Here is a 12,882-nt window from a genome sequence, read left to right on the forward strand (position 1 = left end):
ATAAACCCGGGAGGCGGAGCTTGCAGTGAGCTGAGATCCGGCCACTGCACTCCAGCCTGGGTGACAGAGCGAGACTCCGTCTCAAAAAAAAAGTTTCAGAAGAATATTTTGCTATTCTCTCTTTTCTTTAGGGTTTTAGATTATATGTAGATGTTTTTCTCTGCTTTTAAAAAAAATATGTAAATCATATTAACAGCTAAATGAACTTTTTGCAATTTTTTTCTGACCCCAGAATGTCTTTATCTAGTACTTCAGATTTATTGCTTTGTTTTGGCTTCTGAAAAGTTTATTTTTTCCAGTTTTAGTCCTTTAAAGTAGACACAGATTTGTTTAGATAAAAGCTCATTTTGAGCGCACACAGAAGCTTAGCACAAGAAGAGGATTAAATATAGCACTACCGAATGATAAAGACTAAAAGATACTAAGTTCCATTGACAGAAACCTGATTATTCAAGTTAATTATCCAGTGTTTGCAAACTGAAGTGCTTATACTGCAAAAGCAAGAAGAATTCAGTGCGTAAACTGAACAGTGGAGTCTGTAGTTGTAGCTTGCTTTCTATTTATTACTTCAGAACAATTAACATAGTTATGTGTAGTGTTTGCAGACAACCTGCATTCATATAAATTAAACAGTATTTTCTCTTTTTTTTGAGATGGAATCTCACTCTGTTGCTCAGGCTGGAGTGCAGTGACATGATCTCAGCTCACTGCAACTGCTCCCTCCCGGGTTCAAGTGATTCTCTTGCTTTTGCCTCCCAAATAACTGGGATTACATGCATCACCACACCTGGCTAAGTTTTTGTATTTTTAGCAGAGATGGGGTCTTACCATGTTCACCAGCTTGATCTTCAACTCCTGACCTCAGGTGATCACCTGCCACAGCCTCCCAACGTGCTGGAATTACAGGCATGAGCCATAAACAGTAAACAATAGTATGAATATAAAGCCACAATACTTGGAATAAATCACTTAAATGGTTATTTTAATATTGTTATTTATACTTTTGAAATAGAAAGTGTTTTAACTGAAATTTAGTTGCAATTTTAAAAAATGCTACATACATTACTACTACTACATTAAAATATTCATACTTATTTATATCTAGTATCCAAAGAAAATTTACTACCAAACTGTTAGAGCAGATATTAGTTTGACATGTTTATTACTTTATTCAATAGGGATAATTATGAGTAAACACAATTTTAGTATCTTTTATTTCACTAAATTGGAATGCTGCTCTTACAGGGCAAATAAAGACAACTGATGTGACGACTAAGAACCATAATAGTTCTTCAGTTAACTGTGTTGCAAGAATCTAATATATTCCACTATATGAACACAGTCCGATTCTATTTCTTCATCAGAAAGTGTTGGAAGTTGACAGATGATTTCCATACCCCCATTCAATGGCTAGAAAATGAGACAGCAGCAGAGATGGAAAAGAAACTTTATGAAATTTTTCTGAAAATATGCTTTCTTTCTTCATAATGCTCATGTTTCTCATACTGAGAGTAGCTGTGCACTTTAGGTGTTTAGAAAGAAATTACTTTTAGGGGAATATTTTCTGGCTGATGATCAATCTTATATCTAACCTGAGCTTTTTCTTAAGATCTTTTTAACTTTTTTCTCTCAAAATCTTGCTCAGATGGAGATCTGGTTTTCTCCCTAATGCTTTGGGTGTCTGTTTCAGAAACCTATTAGTATCCCACGGTGTCTGAATGACGTGGGCTGTCACAGTGAGAACTTTTGGAGCTATCTCTATCTGGACTCATGCTGAAAATTCAGAAGTATTTTTGCTTGTGCCATTCAGAAGTATTTTTTCATGTCGCCATTATAAGTAGAAACTGAGTCTGAAACACTGCTCACATTCTGATTATTGTTAAGGTGAAATTCTATCCATGACGCCTGCAGGCTCTCCTCCTGCAGCTCAGACATCACTCTCTGATGTGACACTAGAATGCTGTTGTGGCAAATGGGGTTCACATAAAATGAGAGCTGTGCTCTGGGCTGTGCCTCAGTGGCAGATGGCAGTGGTAAAGAGAGGACACTAGCACTCAGGAGAAAGCAAGCAGGAGTGCTATAGCCCAGTGCCAGGGAGTACAGAGCCACTGGTCTAAAATGTAAATAGCCAAAAAGATAGAACACTATTCAGCCATTTTTGTAGTAGAGTGAAAGCCTAGCCTCAGCAGGCACCTGGCTTCAAGCTACTAAACTACCTGCTTTCATGAATATATGAAAAGTTTATTTGTCATTGAATATAAGCAACTAGCATACACAGATGACCTCTTCAATCTCCAGGTGAATTTAGGATGAACTATGTATGACATGGTGCTGGAAATTCTACTTGTGGACTAATTATGATGACCATCTTTCTGACTTTGCAGTCTTTTAAGCAGATTGACAATGATGTGTGTCACATTCAAGTGTAATTGTGTAATAAAACCATTTTCTTTCTACTCTATTATTGTGGAGTTTCTCTGAAAATAGAGAAAATTTTTCTTTTAATTATTGTTTCCACACAGTTTCTAGAATTACCAGACATGATATAAACACATAAGGTACCAACCAGAATTTACTGTAGAGGGGACTTTCCCTCTCAGACTTTGAGTCAACTCACACTTGTGCAGCAAAGTGAATGCTGTACCTTAAATATGCACATGGAATTTTGTCTCTGCCTATTTGGTATTGATAGTCCTCTACTGTCACTTCTAGAGAGGCTAGACCCAATTTCTACAAACTTCACAGAGCAGCAATTAATCATTTTACATTTTTCAGTGCCCCTTGTATCTTCAGATTTGAAACTGATTCAGAAACTACAGAGCCCAGAAACCCAATCAGAGTAACATGTGTGCACTGAATAGACATGTAGACATGAGAATCTCCACTTTCCCCTTCCTCCTCTTGCTAAATGCTCACAAATCTACAGGTAAACACCTGTGGCTACTTCAGCCATTCAGGCCCTAAACTTGAAGCTCCAAAGTTTGAATCCAGGCTTGAGATTTGAGGAAAAAATAGCTTAAGAAATGCAAGTCCTTTTGGTTATCAAACTCAGAGAGACATTAAAATGAAAGTACTGGCCAGGTGCGGTGGCTCATGCCTGTATTTCCAACATTTTGGGTGGCGGAGGCATGTGGGTCATGAGGTCAGGAGATTGAGACTATCCTGGCTAACACGGTGAAACCCCATCTCTACTAAAAATACAGAAAATTAAGCAGGCGTGATGGCGGGCGCCTGTCATCCCAGCTACTCAGGAGGCTGAGGCAGGAGAATGGCATGAACTCAGGAGGCAGAGCTTGCAGTGAGCTGAGATTGCACCATTGTACTCCAGTCTGGGCAACAGAGCGAGACTTAGTCTCAAAAAAAAAAAGGACTGTTATGTCTTTCTCCCCTCTTTGAACTATGTATTCATCTCTTGAAACTGTTCACGATTGCCACAGGTAACTATAAATTAAACTAATAATGCCACATTAGACACTGTATCCCATACCCTAAGCCATAATGATATACATGTAATCAATAATCGATGTTCTGTAAATAAATAAAAATTCCTGACAATGGACTTTGTATCAGCCCACTCTCTGTCCCTGTTTTCTTGTCCTTACAAATCATCTTGTAACTGATGGTAATCAAAATGTAGATTCCAGGCAACTTGAATCTTTGCTCCCAGGTTATAATCCTTAAGCTTGACCCAAGTAAACTGTCTACTTATATTCATGTTCTATCAGCTTTTTAAAAAAATGTAGACTTATCATTTAGCATGTGCGAGAGTATCCTCTATGAGGGGATCTCTCCTTTGATTGTACTCCACTTGCTGTAACACCAAAGGATGCAGAGCCAGGTGGATCCTACCTGGAATCTGCAGATAAGGTCTGGCTTCTGCCTGGGATTTACAGGAAAGGACTGGAATTTGGATTGAGAATGTACAGAAAATGAACAAAAGTCATTTTCTGCATTGTGAAATGTAAACATAGACATCTTACAGCCCCTATTTGGGAGTGTGGCTCTTTGAGATTTTTCACATCTTGTTCATTGGCCTACTACAGTCTTGTGAGGGGCTCCAGGAGAAAATAGAATCTGATGGCAGAATCTGCAAGTGTAAATAAGCATCTTAGGAGTCAGAGAGTGAGGCCACAAAGTATCCAGAGTCATGACCACAATTATATTTAGCTGTAAAATGTAATACTAGAGTAGTGTATTTTTGCTCTTTCTCTTACCCAAGAGCTAGCAAATCAGAATGGGTGGTCCATGTTCTGGAGCTCTACCAGGGCAGTTCCATTTTCTATTTAGAGTTAGCCTGAGTCTCTCCAGCCTGGCTTATCATTGGGTCATGAGGCCCAGGTCACTGGGAATTCTCTCACAATCACCCAGTTGTCTTTGAGGCATTTGAGGATGTCCAGAGCAGAATTGTGTCAGGCTGACAAGAGTGTTTAATTCTGCTTCTGTCTCAGTGTAAGAGAAATGAGTCATTCTGTGTTTGTTCATTCCCTCATACAAGAGATATCTTTGGTTGGTATCCAGATGAGAGTTTCTCCAGTTTCCTGGTACTTGGATAAGGAGAAGATCTGGAGATCCAGATAGATAAACTAGTTACTTCCACTTCATATGGGCATTAAAAAAATACATGAAGCAGTCATATTTCCTACAGTCCAGAAACTTTTAGTCTAGACTAGCAACTGGATAAATAATTGAATTATGCATCATATGGTTGGTGTAATAAATAGATGTGTCAAAAAAATCTTGGGCTTTATTTAGACCACTTTCTTTATATTGTTGTGACTTCTGATATCTACACCTGAAGGGAGATTTATGAACAAAAGAATTGTTATAAATTATTATTATTTTTTTGAGATGGTGTTTCACTCTGTCACCCAGTCTGGAGTGCAGTGGCATGATCTCAGCTCATTGTAAACTCTGCTGCTGGGGTTCAAGTGACTTTCCCTCCTCAGCCTCCCGAGTAGCTGGGATTATAGGTGCCTGCCACTACGCCCAGCTAATTTTTGTATTTTTACTAGAGGCTGGGTTTCATCATCTTGATCAGGCTGGTCTTTAACTGCTGACCTCGTTCTGCACCCACCTCAGCCTCCCAAAGTCTTGAGATTACAAGCGTGAGCCACTGCACTTGGCCATATATTTTCTATTTCTTTTACCTTGCTAACTGTAGATAGTTTTATTTTCTAATAAAATTACCCTAGAAAACCTTAAGGGATTTGTTTAAATTGCATTTTAGTATATAGTATAAAATTGTCAGGGCAGTGACTAGAAATGATAAAAACTACAGAGACTCTGGGATTTAAGTTTCTTTTAGGTAAGCTTAGAAACGAGGAAGTACCCTAGTTGCATAGAGAACAGAATTATACAAAGGGTTCCCACCCTGCCCCAGACGTGTTCAAATTCATCCTTTTTGGAGACCTTAGTTAGGTCTGAACCTACCCTGGAGCATTGCCTCACAGAACTAATTAGAGGAGATCAGAGTTTTAGCTGCTGAATCCTGCTGCCTTTCTAGAGCTGGTGCTCACAATTTCCTGAAATTCAAAAGCAGATAAATGGGAAAAATAAAGTGTGTATTGTACGGTCTTTGTTTTTAAGTTTTTATTAAAACCAGTGCAGAGACATTCTATTTAGCAACTTGTTTTCTATTCCTGCAGATCTGGTAGTTGCTCCACAAGTCAAAAAAAGTAAATATAAACAGAATGAAATTTTCTCTATATTACATTAAACTCTTCCTTTCTATATCTCTTTCATCTGTCTATATTTAGCTTTTATTCTATACAATTTTTTAAAAAATTCAATGACAGAGGAACAGAAGAAAAAATAAAAATGCTGGGCCCTTTATCTAAATCCTGAAAATTATGAAAACCCTTAGTACCAGCTCCCAGAGTGTTAAGAGAATTAAATCACATAATGTGTTATGCCCAGCACAGTGCTGTGTATCATACTCTTGAGCACATAGTGCCTACTTAATAAACATTGCATTAGTACATGTGTACTTGTTGTTTTTTAAATACAGACTTATTCAGATATTGCTGCCTTCTGTTTCCTCTGTAAATTTTAAAGAGCCAGCAAAAGATATAAAACTTTTAAATGGAAATGGGCTGTCCTTATTTGTACTAGAAGTATTTGGTTATGGCAAGAGTGCTAAGTGTAAGGGACCCTGTGCTGTTCCTGCTTTCTCTAACCAATGCTAATAATGAGCCAGGGGGAAGCAACATCAGCATTGACAGGGGACTTGTTTAAAACACTCATTCATAAACCCCTTTCAAACATGCAGAATCACATCACAGAATGTGCGGCCACAATTATCAAGTGATTTATAAGCTCGTTAAAGCTTAAGAGGCAATGCTTAGCTTAGTGTTTATCAGCCCAGGCTTCTCAGGATCACATGGCTGATATGCAGAAATCTCTTGTGCCCAGGCTTCAAAATACATTCATGAGAGTTAAGTTCCACCTTTGCACTAGAGGGTGGTCACAGGGCCTGTTCTATTTGGGTTTGGTAGGGACAGGTCATTGTGGTGCATGTTTCCATTACTGTAGCAAAAATTGCTGGTGTCTGTGGCAGGGGAGGGCACCTGAGGACAGGAAAGAAGAAACTTATATTTGCATCTTCATGGAGCAGCTCATTGTTCCTGAATCTCTTCTGTTTTAAAGGACAGAAATGGGTGGCTTTTTCTGTCTTTTTCTGCTAGGTGATGTCATGCTAAGAGGTAAACATGTGGTACACTTTTAAAGGCATATTCTCCAGATGCAGGTGTAATTTGTACAGAGAATCTCATCTGAGAAGAAACCCCTGAGAAGGAGGAGAAAGAAAAAAATGGCTTTTCTTCAGGTAAACATGTGTCAGATGAAGAGCTGTGTCCACTCTGCCTCCTGAACTGCCATGCGTTTAGTACTCACAAACCTTTACTTCTCTACTTGTGTTTTTCCTCCCTGAGTTTGATTTAATTACTTCTTAAAATTCCTATGATAGTCAAGGGTCTTTGAAAAATATTTCTTTTATATATCCCACAGACTTCTGTACATTCTGTATGTAATAGCTTCTTATATGCCCTGCAGAATTCTCAGCAAGAATTTATGATCCACAATATTAAAAATATTCCCTTTGTGGCTGTTGAACATGGAAAGATGTGGATACTCAAGATTTATATTGGGGAAAATGTGATCCTTAGTAAAGATGGTAAAGTAAAAGCCTCCATTTGTGTGTTCCATTAGCTCTATGCAGAACAGGATTCAGAAAATTCTTATTTAAATAGGATGGAATTTATTACCCAGAAAGTTCTGGAAAAAAATTATTAGGAGATAACTGCTCTCTAGGGTGCTAAATGAAGCCTAGTTAAAATTACTACTAAAAATTACAGAACGTAGGAGTTAACAGTATTTTGAAGTTTGCATAAAACTGATGTAAATTCAGATGATAATTTATGTTATTTGGGAGGAATATTTCAATAGTGATGCTGTGTTCTTCTGTATGCATTAACACATTATAAAAATTTGTCCATTTGTCCTAGTGCAGTTAATGGTTAATGATTCACTTGGTGAAGTAGCTCTCTGACAGATTTTTTCCACTATAGTTAATTATTTTTCTCTTCATTATTAAGCATCCTTATGCAGCAGATTTGCATAAACTGTCACATTTAATCTGGCAGTTGTCCTTTTTTTCTTTTATTTCCTACATAATTTTTTATGGAAAATGAAGGCCGTTGTCTTTGTTTATAGGGCAGAAAAACTTGGAAAAACACAGGCTCTCCCACTTACTAGATGTTTGACAAAATATCCTTCTTGGGCCAAAAACATTGAAATTATTGGTGAGTTTGTTACAAATTCAAAAAATCAGACTTCATTCCAGATCTTCTGGGAAAAAAACCCCACATAACAAAGTCTTCAGCTTATTGTACATATTAAAATTTGAGAGGTGCCTTCTAACTCAACATGTCTTCTCCATATGAAAAATATTCACATCTCATTCTGTATGATGTAAATATAGCACTCAAAAATGTACACGTTCATGCCCTTAATTTTATACTTTATTATCTAGAAAAATATCATATATGAACTGATGTTATGGATCTTATGTTGCCCTTTTTTTCTCAGAGAATATATTAGAGAATATTTCTGTGTTGAAAATTATTTTTTTGGATAATTTTAGTCAGTCCTATAAGTCAGAACCACTTCTCTTTGCTCTCTAATTTCACCTTAAGTCAAAATAAAAATTCTGCCCATGGCCACTTTGTAAAAATGTGTGTCTGTGTTTGTGTTTCAGGGACCATTGCAATTTAGAGATGTGGCCATAGAATTCTCTCTGGAGGAGTGGCATTGCCTGGACACTGCACAGCGAAATCTGTATAGGAATGTGATGTTAGAGAACTACAGTAACCTGGTCTTCCTTGGTGAGGATAACTTTAATACATAATTCATAATATACCCAAAAGGTTTTAGTTCTCTTTTTTTGTAGAATGTTTTTTAGTAATTTATTTTTTGCATAGAGGAGTTTCAGATCCATTTTTTCTGAAAAATCTTCAGAATTTGTTCATTTAGAAAAGAGTATCTTCAGTGCTTCTGGCCTGTAATCCCAGCACTTTGGGAGGCTAGGGTGGGGGGATTGCCTGAGGCCAGGAGTTTGAGACCAGCCTGGCCAACATGGTCAAACCCCATCTCTACTAAAAATATAAAAAATTAGCCACGCATGGTGGCACGCGACTGTAATCCCAGCTACTTCGGAGGGTGAGGCAGGAGAATTGCTGGAACCCAGGATGCGGAGGTTGCTGTGAGCCAAGATCACGCCATTGCACTCCTCCCTGGACGACAGAGCAAGATTATGTCTCAAGAAAAAAAATTTTTTCTTCAAGATGTTTCATCTTAATCCAATCTTTCCACATTCCTGAGTTGAGTTGAGAGGTTTCCTCATTCCTGAAACCTCTTCAAGTTTCCATAAACTGATGTTTCATCTTAATCCAATCTTTCCACATTCCTGAGTTGAGCTGTATTTTTTACTCTAAATTAGTGGTAAATACAAAAATTTACTGTCATAAAATATTGTAGCCCCCACCTGAAAATCTAAATGCCACCACCAATTTTTGATTCAGTAGTACCAGGTAGTAAAATTAAGAAACCTACAAATTGGAAGTATTTTCTTTTTCCTTTTTTTATTTTTATTTTTGAGATGGAGTCGCTCTGTCACCCAGGCTGGAGCACAATGGCGTGATCTTGACTTACTGCAACCTCCGACTCCCGGGTTCAAGCAATTCTCCTGCCTCAGTCTCCCGAGTAGCTGGGACTACAGCCGTGCATTACCATGCTCGGCTAAGTTTTGTATTTTTAGTAGAGATGGGGTTTCACCATGTTTCCCATGCTTGTCCCCAACTCCTGACTTCGTGATCCGCCCGCCTTGGCCTCCTCCTGACCTTGTGTTCCACCTGCTTTGGCCTTCCAAAATGCTGGGATTACAGGCATGAGCCACTGCACCCAGTAAATAGGAAGTATTGTTTAAATATCTATAAATTTCTGTTATACATTTGTGTTTTGGTATTAATTTGCTAGAATATTTTATCACATCATCTTTGCTGAGCACATTACTAGCTTGTAATTGAAGAATATGAGCAAGATTCATGTTATTTATTCTTAATAAAACAGGTATTGTTGTCTCTAAGCCAGACCTGATCACCCGTCTGGAGCAAGGAAAAAATCCTTTGACTATGAAGAGGCATGAGATGGTAGCCAAGCCCCCAGGTAGGTGCGAGTGAAAATGAATACAACAGACAACACAGTAAGAGGTCCCAAGGTCAAAGAGAAAGCCAGTCCTTAAAATGTGATTCAGGAAGCTGTGTTCCAAAGGAAATAGTTCCTGGGCAGCTGTTTTTGGTTTTTGTTTCTGTTTTTTAATTTTGTTGTTAGAAAGGGATATCTTCTGTCTTATACTTTTAAATTCGCTAAGGATTCTACTTTTCATTTGGTGAGCTTTCTTCAAGTTCACAGTGAGAGCCAAAGTCCTCTTTATGGCATATAAGAGATTGCACAATCTGGCTGCTTTTCTGTTGTTTTGGGGACACAAAAATATCTGCATGATTTTGAGAAACTAAAACTACATTTTAGTTCTATTTTTGCATTGGGTCTGAAATGTGTGAGAGTAGTAGTTTCTGTTGCCTTTTTTGGTTCATTTTTCTTTATAGTCCATTATATTTTTATTACTATATAGTTTTTAAATATAATTTACAATTATACGTATGATATGTTTCTGCTTTGTTCTTTTTCCTCAAGATTGCTTTGGCTATTCATACTTTATTGTAGTTTCATGTAAGTTTTAGAATTGTATTTTCCATTACTGTGAAAAAAATACCACTGCAATTTTGATAGGAAGTTTATCGAATCTGTAGATTACTTTGGATGACACTTTAATAATACTTATTCTTTCAAGCTACAGACAGAAAATATTTTAAAATTATTTGTATATTCTAATTTTTTTATTGTAAAGATTTTTTATCTCTTTAATTTTTTTCTCAGAAATTTTTTTAAATGATACATTAAATAAGATTTTTCTTCCTCTATTTTATCAAATAGTTTCTTTTTTTTTTTTTTTTTGAGACTGAGTCTCGCTCTGTGGCCCAGACTGGAGTTCAGTAGCGCAATCTCAGCTCACTGCAAGCTCCGCGTCCCGTGTTCATGCCATTCTCCTGCCTCAGCCTCCCGAGTAGCTGGGACTACAGGCGCCCACCACCACGCCTGGCTAGCTTTTTTGTATTTTCAGTAGAGACGGGGTTTCACCATGTTAGCCAGGATGGTCTCGCTCTCCTGACCTTGTGATCCACCCGCCTCAGCCTTCCAAAGTGCTGAGATTACAGGCGTGAGCCACCGCGCCCGGCCAAATAGTTTCTTTTAAGTGCATGAAACCATTCATGTACTTGGTGTCAATTTTCTATTTTGGTAATTTACTATTTACTGAGTGTATTTATTAGACAGCTTTTTGTTTTTTGTTTTTTTTTTGACAGTTTCACTCTTGTTGCCCAGGCTGGAGTGCAGTGGCACGATGTTGGCTCACCACCACCACGCCCGGCTAATTTTGTATTTTTAGTAGAGACGGGGTTTCACCGTGTTGGTTAGACTGGTCTCAAACTCCCGACCTCAGGTGATCCGCCTGCCTTGGCCTTTCAATGTGTTGGGATTACAGGAGAAAGCCACCACGCCTGGCTAGACCGTTTTTAATGTACTGTTTATGGTTTTTAAAATATGAGATTGTATGATCTACAAACAGCAACTTTTGTAGTTATTTTTCTTGATTTTCAATGACTTTACTCCCTCCCACCCTCCCGCACTCTCTCCCTTTCCTTTTCCTTTTTCCTTTACTTTCATGGGGTTTCACCCTTACTGCCTAGGCTGGAGTGCAATAGCGTGATTTCGGCTGACTGCAACCTTCGCTTCCTGGGTTCAAGCGTTTGTCCTGCCTCAGCCTCCAGAGTAGCTTGGATTACAGGTGCTCGCTACAATGCCTGGCTAATTTTTTGTAATTTTTTGGTAGAGACGAGGTTTCACCCTGTTGGTAAGGCTGGTTTGAAACTCCTGACCTCAGATGATCCACCCTCCTCTGCCTCCCAAAGTGCTGGGATTACAGCCATGAGCCACCGCACCCGGCCGGATTTTTTTTATTGCTGTGAATAATTCTTCTGTCACATACTTCTAGTGCTACATTCAGATAGATGTATTACCAATGGGCACAATATAGTTTTGTATTGGTGTCTGAATGTTATGGAGCAAACACCTCTTCTAGTCTTCATAAACTGATTTTAGAAGCATTTCCTCGGGTAACCGTGTGGGTTTATTTTTTACTTTCTTTATTTTTTTTTCTCTTTTTGAGACGGAGTTTCACTCCTGTTGCCCAGGCTGAAGTGCAACGGTGCAATCTAGGCTCGCTGCAACCTCCACCTCCTGGGTTCAAGAGATTCTCCTGCCTTAGCCTCCCAAGTAGCTGGAATTACAGGCATGTGCCACCACGCTCTGGTGATTTTGTATTTTTAGTAGAGAAGGGGTTTCTCTATATTGGTCAGGCTGGTCTCCAACTCCCGATCTCAGGCGATCTGCCCACCTCCGCCTCCCAAAGTGCTGGAATTACAGGCCTGAGGCACCCAGCCTGGCCCAACTGTGTGGATTTCTATACAGGCAGAACTGACCTTAAACTGTGGTTCAGGTAACTGAAATTGAGTCATTGATCAGCTTCAGGGACCACAGTAAAAGTGAAGGTCTGTAGCCCTGCCTACATGGCTGTAAATGGATGCCTTCATTTAGGTCTCTGGAATTGCAGGACGTCTCCCAGACTGTGGCTGGAATGAGTTTGGGATGGTTACAGATTAAGTTAAGACTTCTCAGTGAGACCAAGTTGGTTGAATCCTATGCTGGTCTGTAGCCAAGAACAGGGGTTAACCCTGTAGTTTCCCACCTGAATGAGGGCCTGCCTTCTGAATAGAACACTTCTCAATCTTCAGCTTTAACAGCGTTTCACAACTCCCTCCCTGGATCTCAAATTTCTTTTAGAGACACTTATTTTGGAAAAGTCATCTTGTTACATAACCCAGGCTGGTCTCAAAATCCTGGCCTGAAGCAGTTCTCCAACCTTAATGTACCATGTAGCTATTATTACAGTTGTGAACCATAATGCCTGGTTTTCTCATAAAGGCATTTTTGTCAGGGATGGTTGAGTTTTTTTTTGCTGTAAGGGGATATGAAAATGGGACACTTTTAGTCTTACTGATGTCACTCTCCCTATATATTTTTACTTTCTATTTTCTATTTCAAATTTGTCTGTAATTTTAGATTCAGATATTTAGGACAATATGCTAGAATTTGCATGGTATGCCTAAAGTAAATTAGGTAATTAGTAGGCACTCCATATTTACTAAAATA

At 38.6% G+C, this 12,882-nt stretch overlaps 1 protein-coding gene across 1 annotated transcript in view; it reads left to right on the plus strand.

The window, feature by feature from the left end:
- The window catches only part of ZNF93 (zinc finger protein 93), a 37,969-nt gene that overhangs the window by 10,726 nt on the left and 14,361 nt on the right, over positions 1–12,882 (plus strand). Inside the window, exons 2-3 of the mRNA XM_011963255.1 lie at positions 8,255–8,381; positions 9,625–9,720. Of these exons, the coding sequence (XP_011818645.1) occupies positions 8,255–8,381; positions 9,625–9,720 (223 nt within the window). The remainder of the gene's footprint in view (positions 1–8,254; positions 8,382–9,624; positions 9,721–12,882) is intronic.

Source organism: Colobus angolensis, unplaced genomic scaffold (genome assembly GCF_000951035.1).
Source record: "Colobus angolensis palliatus isolate OR3802 unplaced genomic scaffold, Cang.pa_1.0 Scaffold608, whole genome shotgun sequence".
NCBI lineage: Eukaryota > Metazoa > Chordata > Mammalia > Primates > Cercopithecidae > Colobus > Colobus angolensis.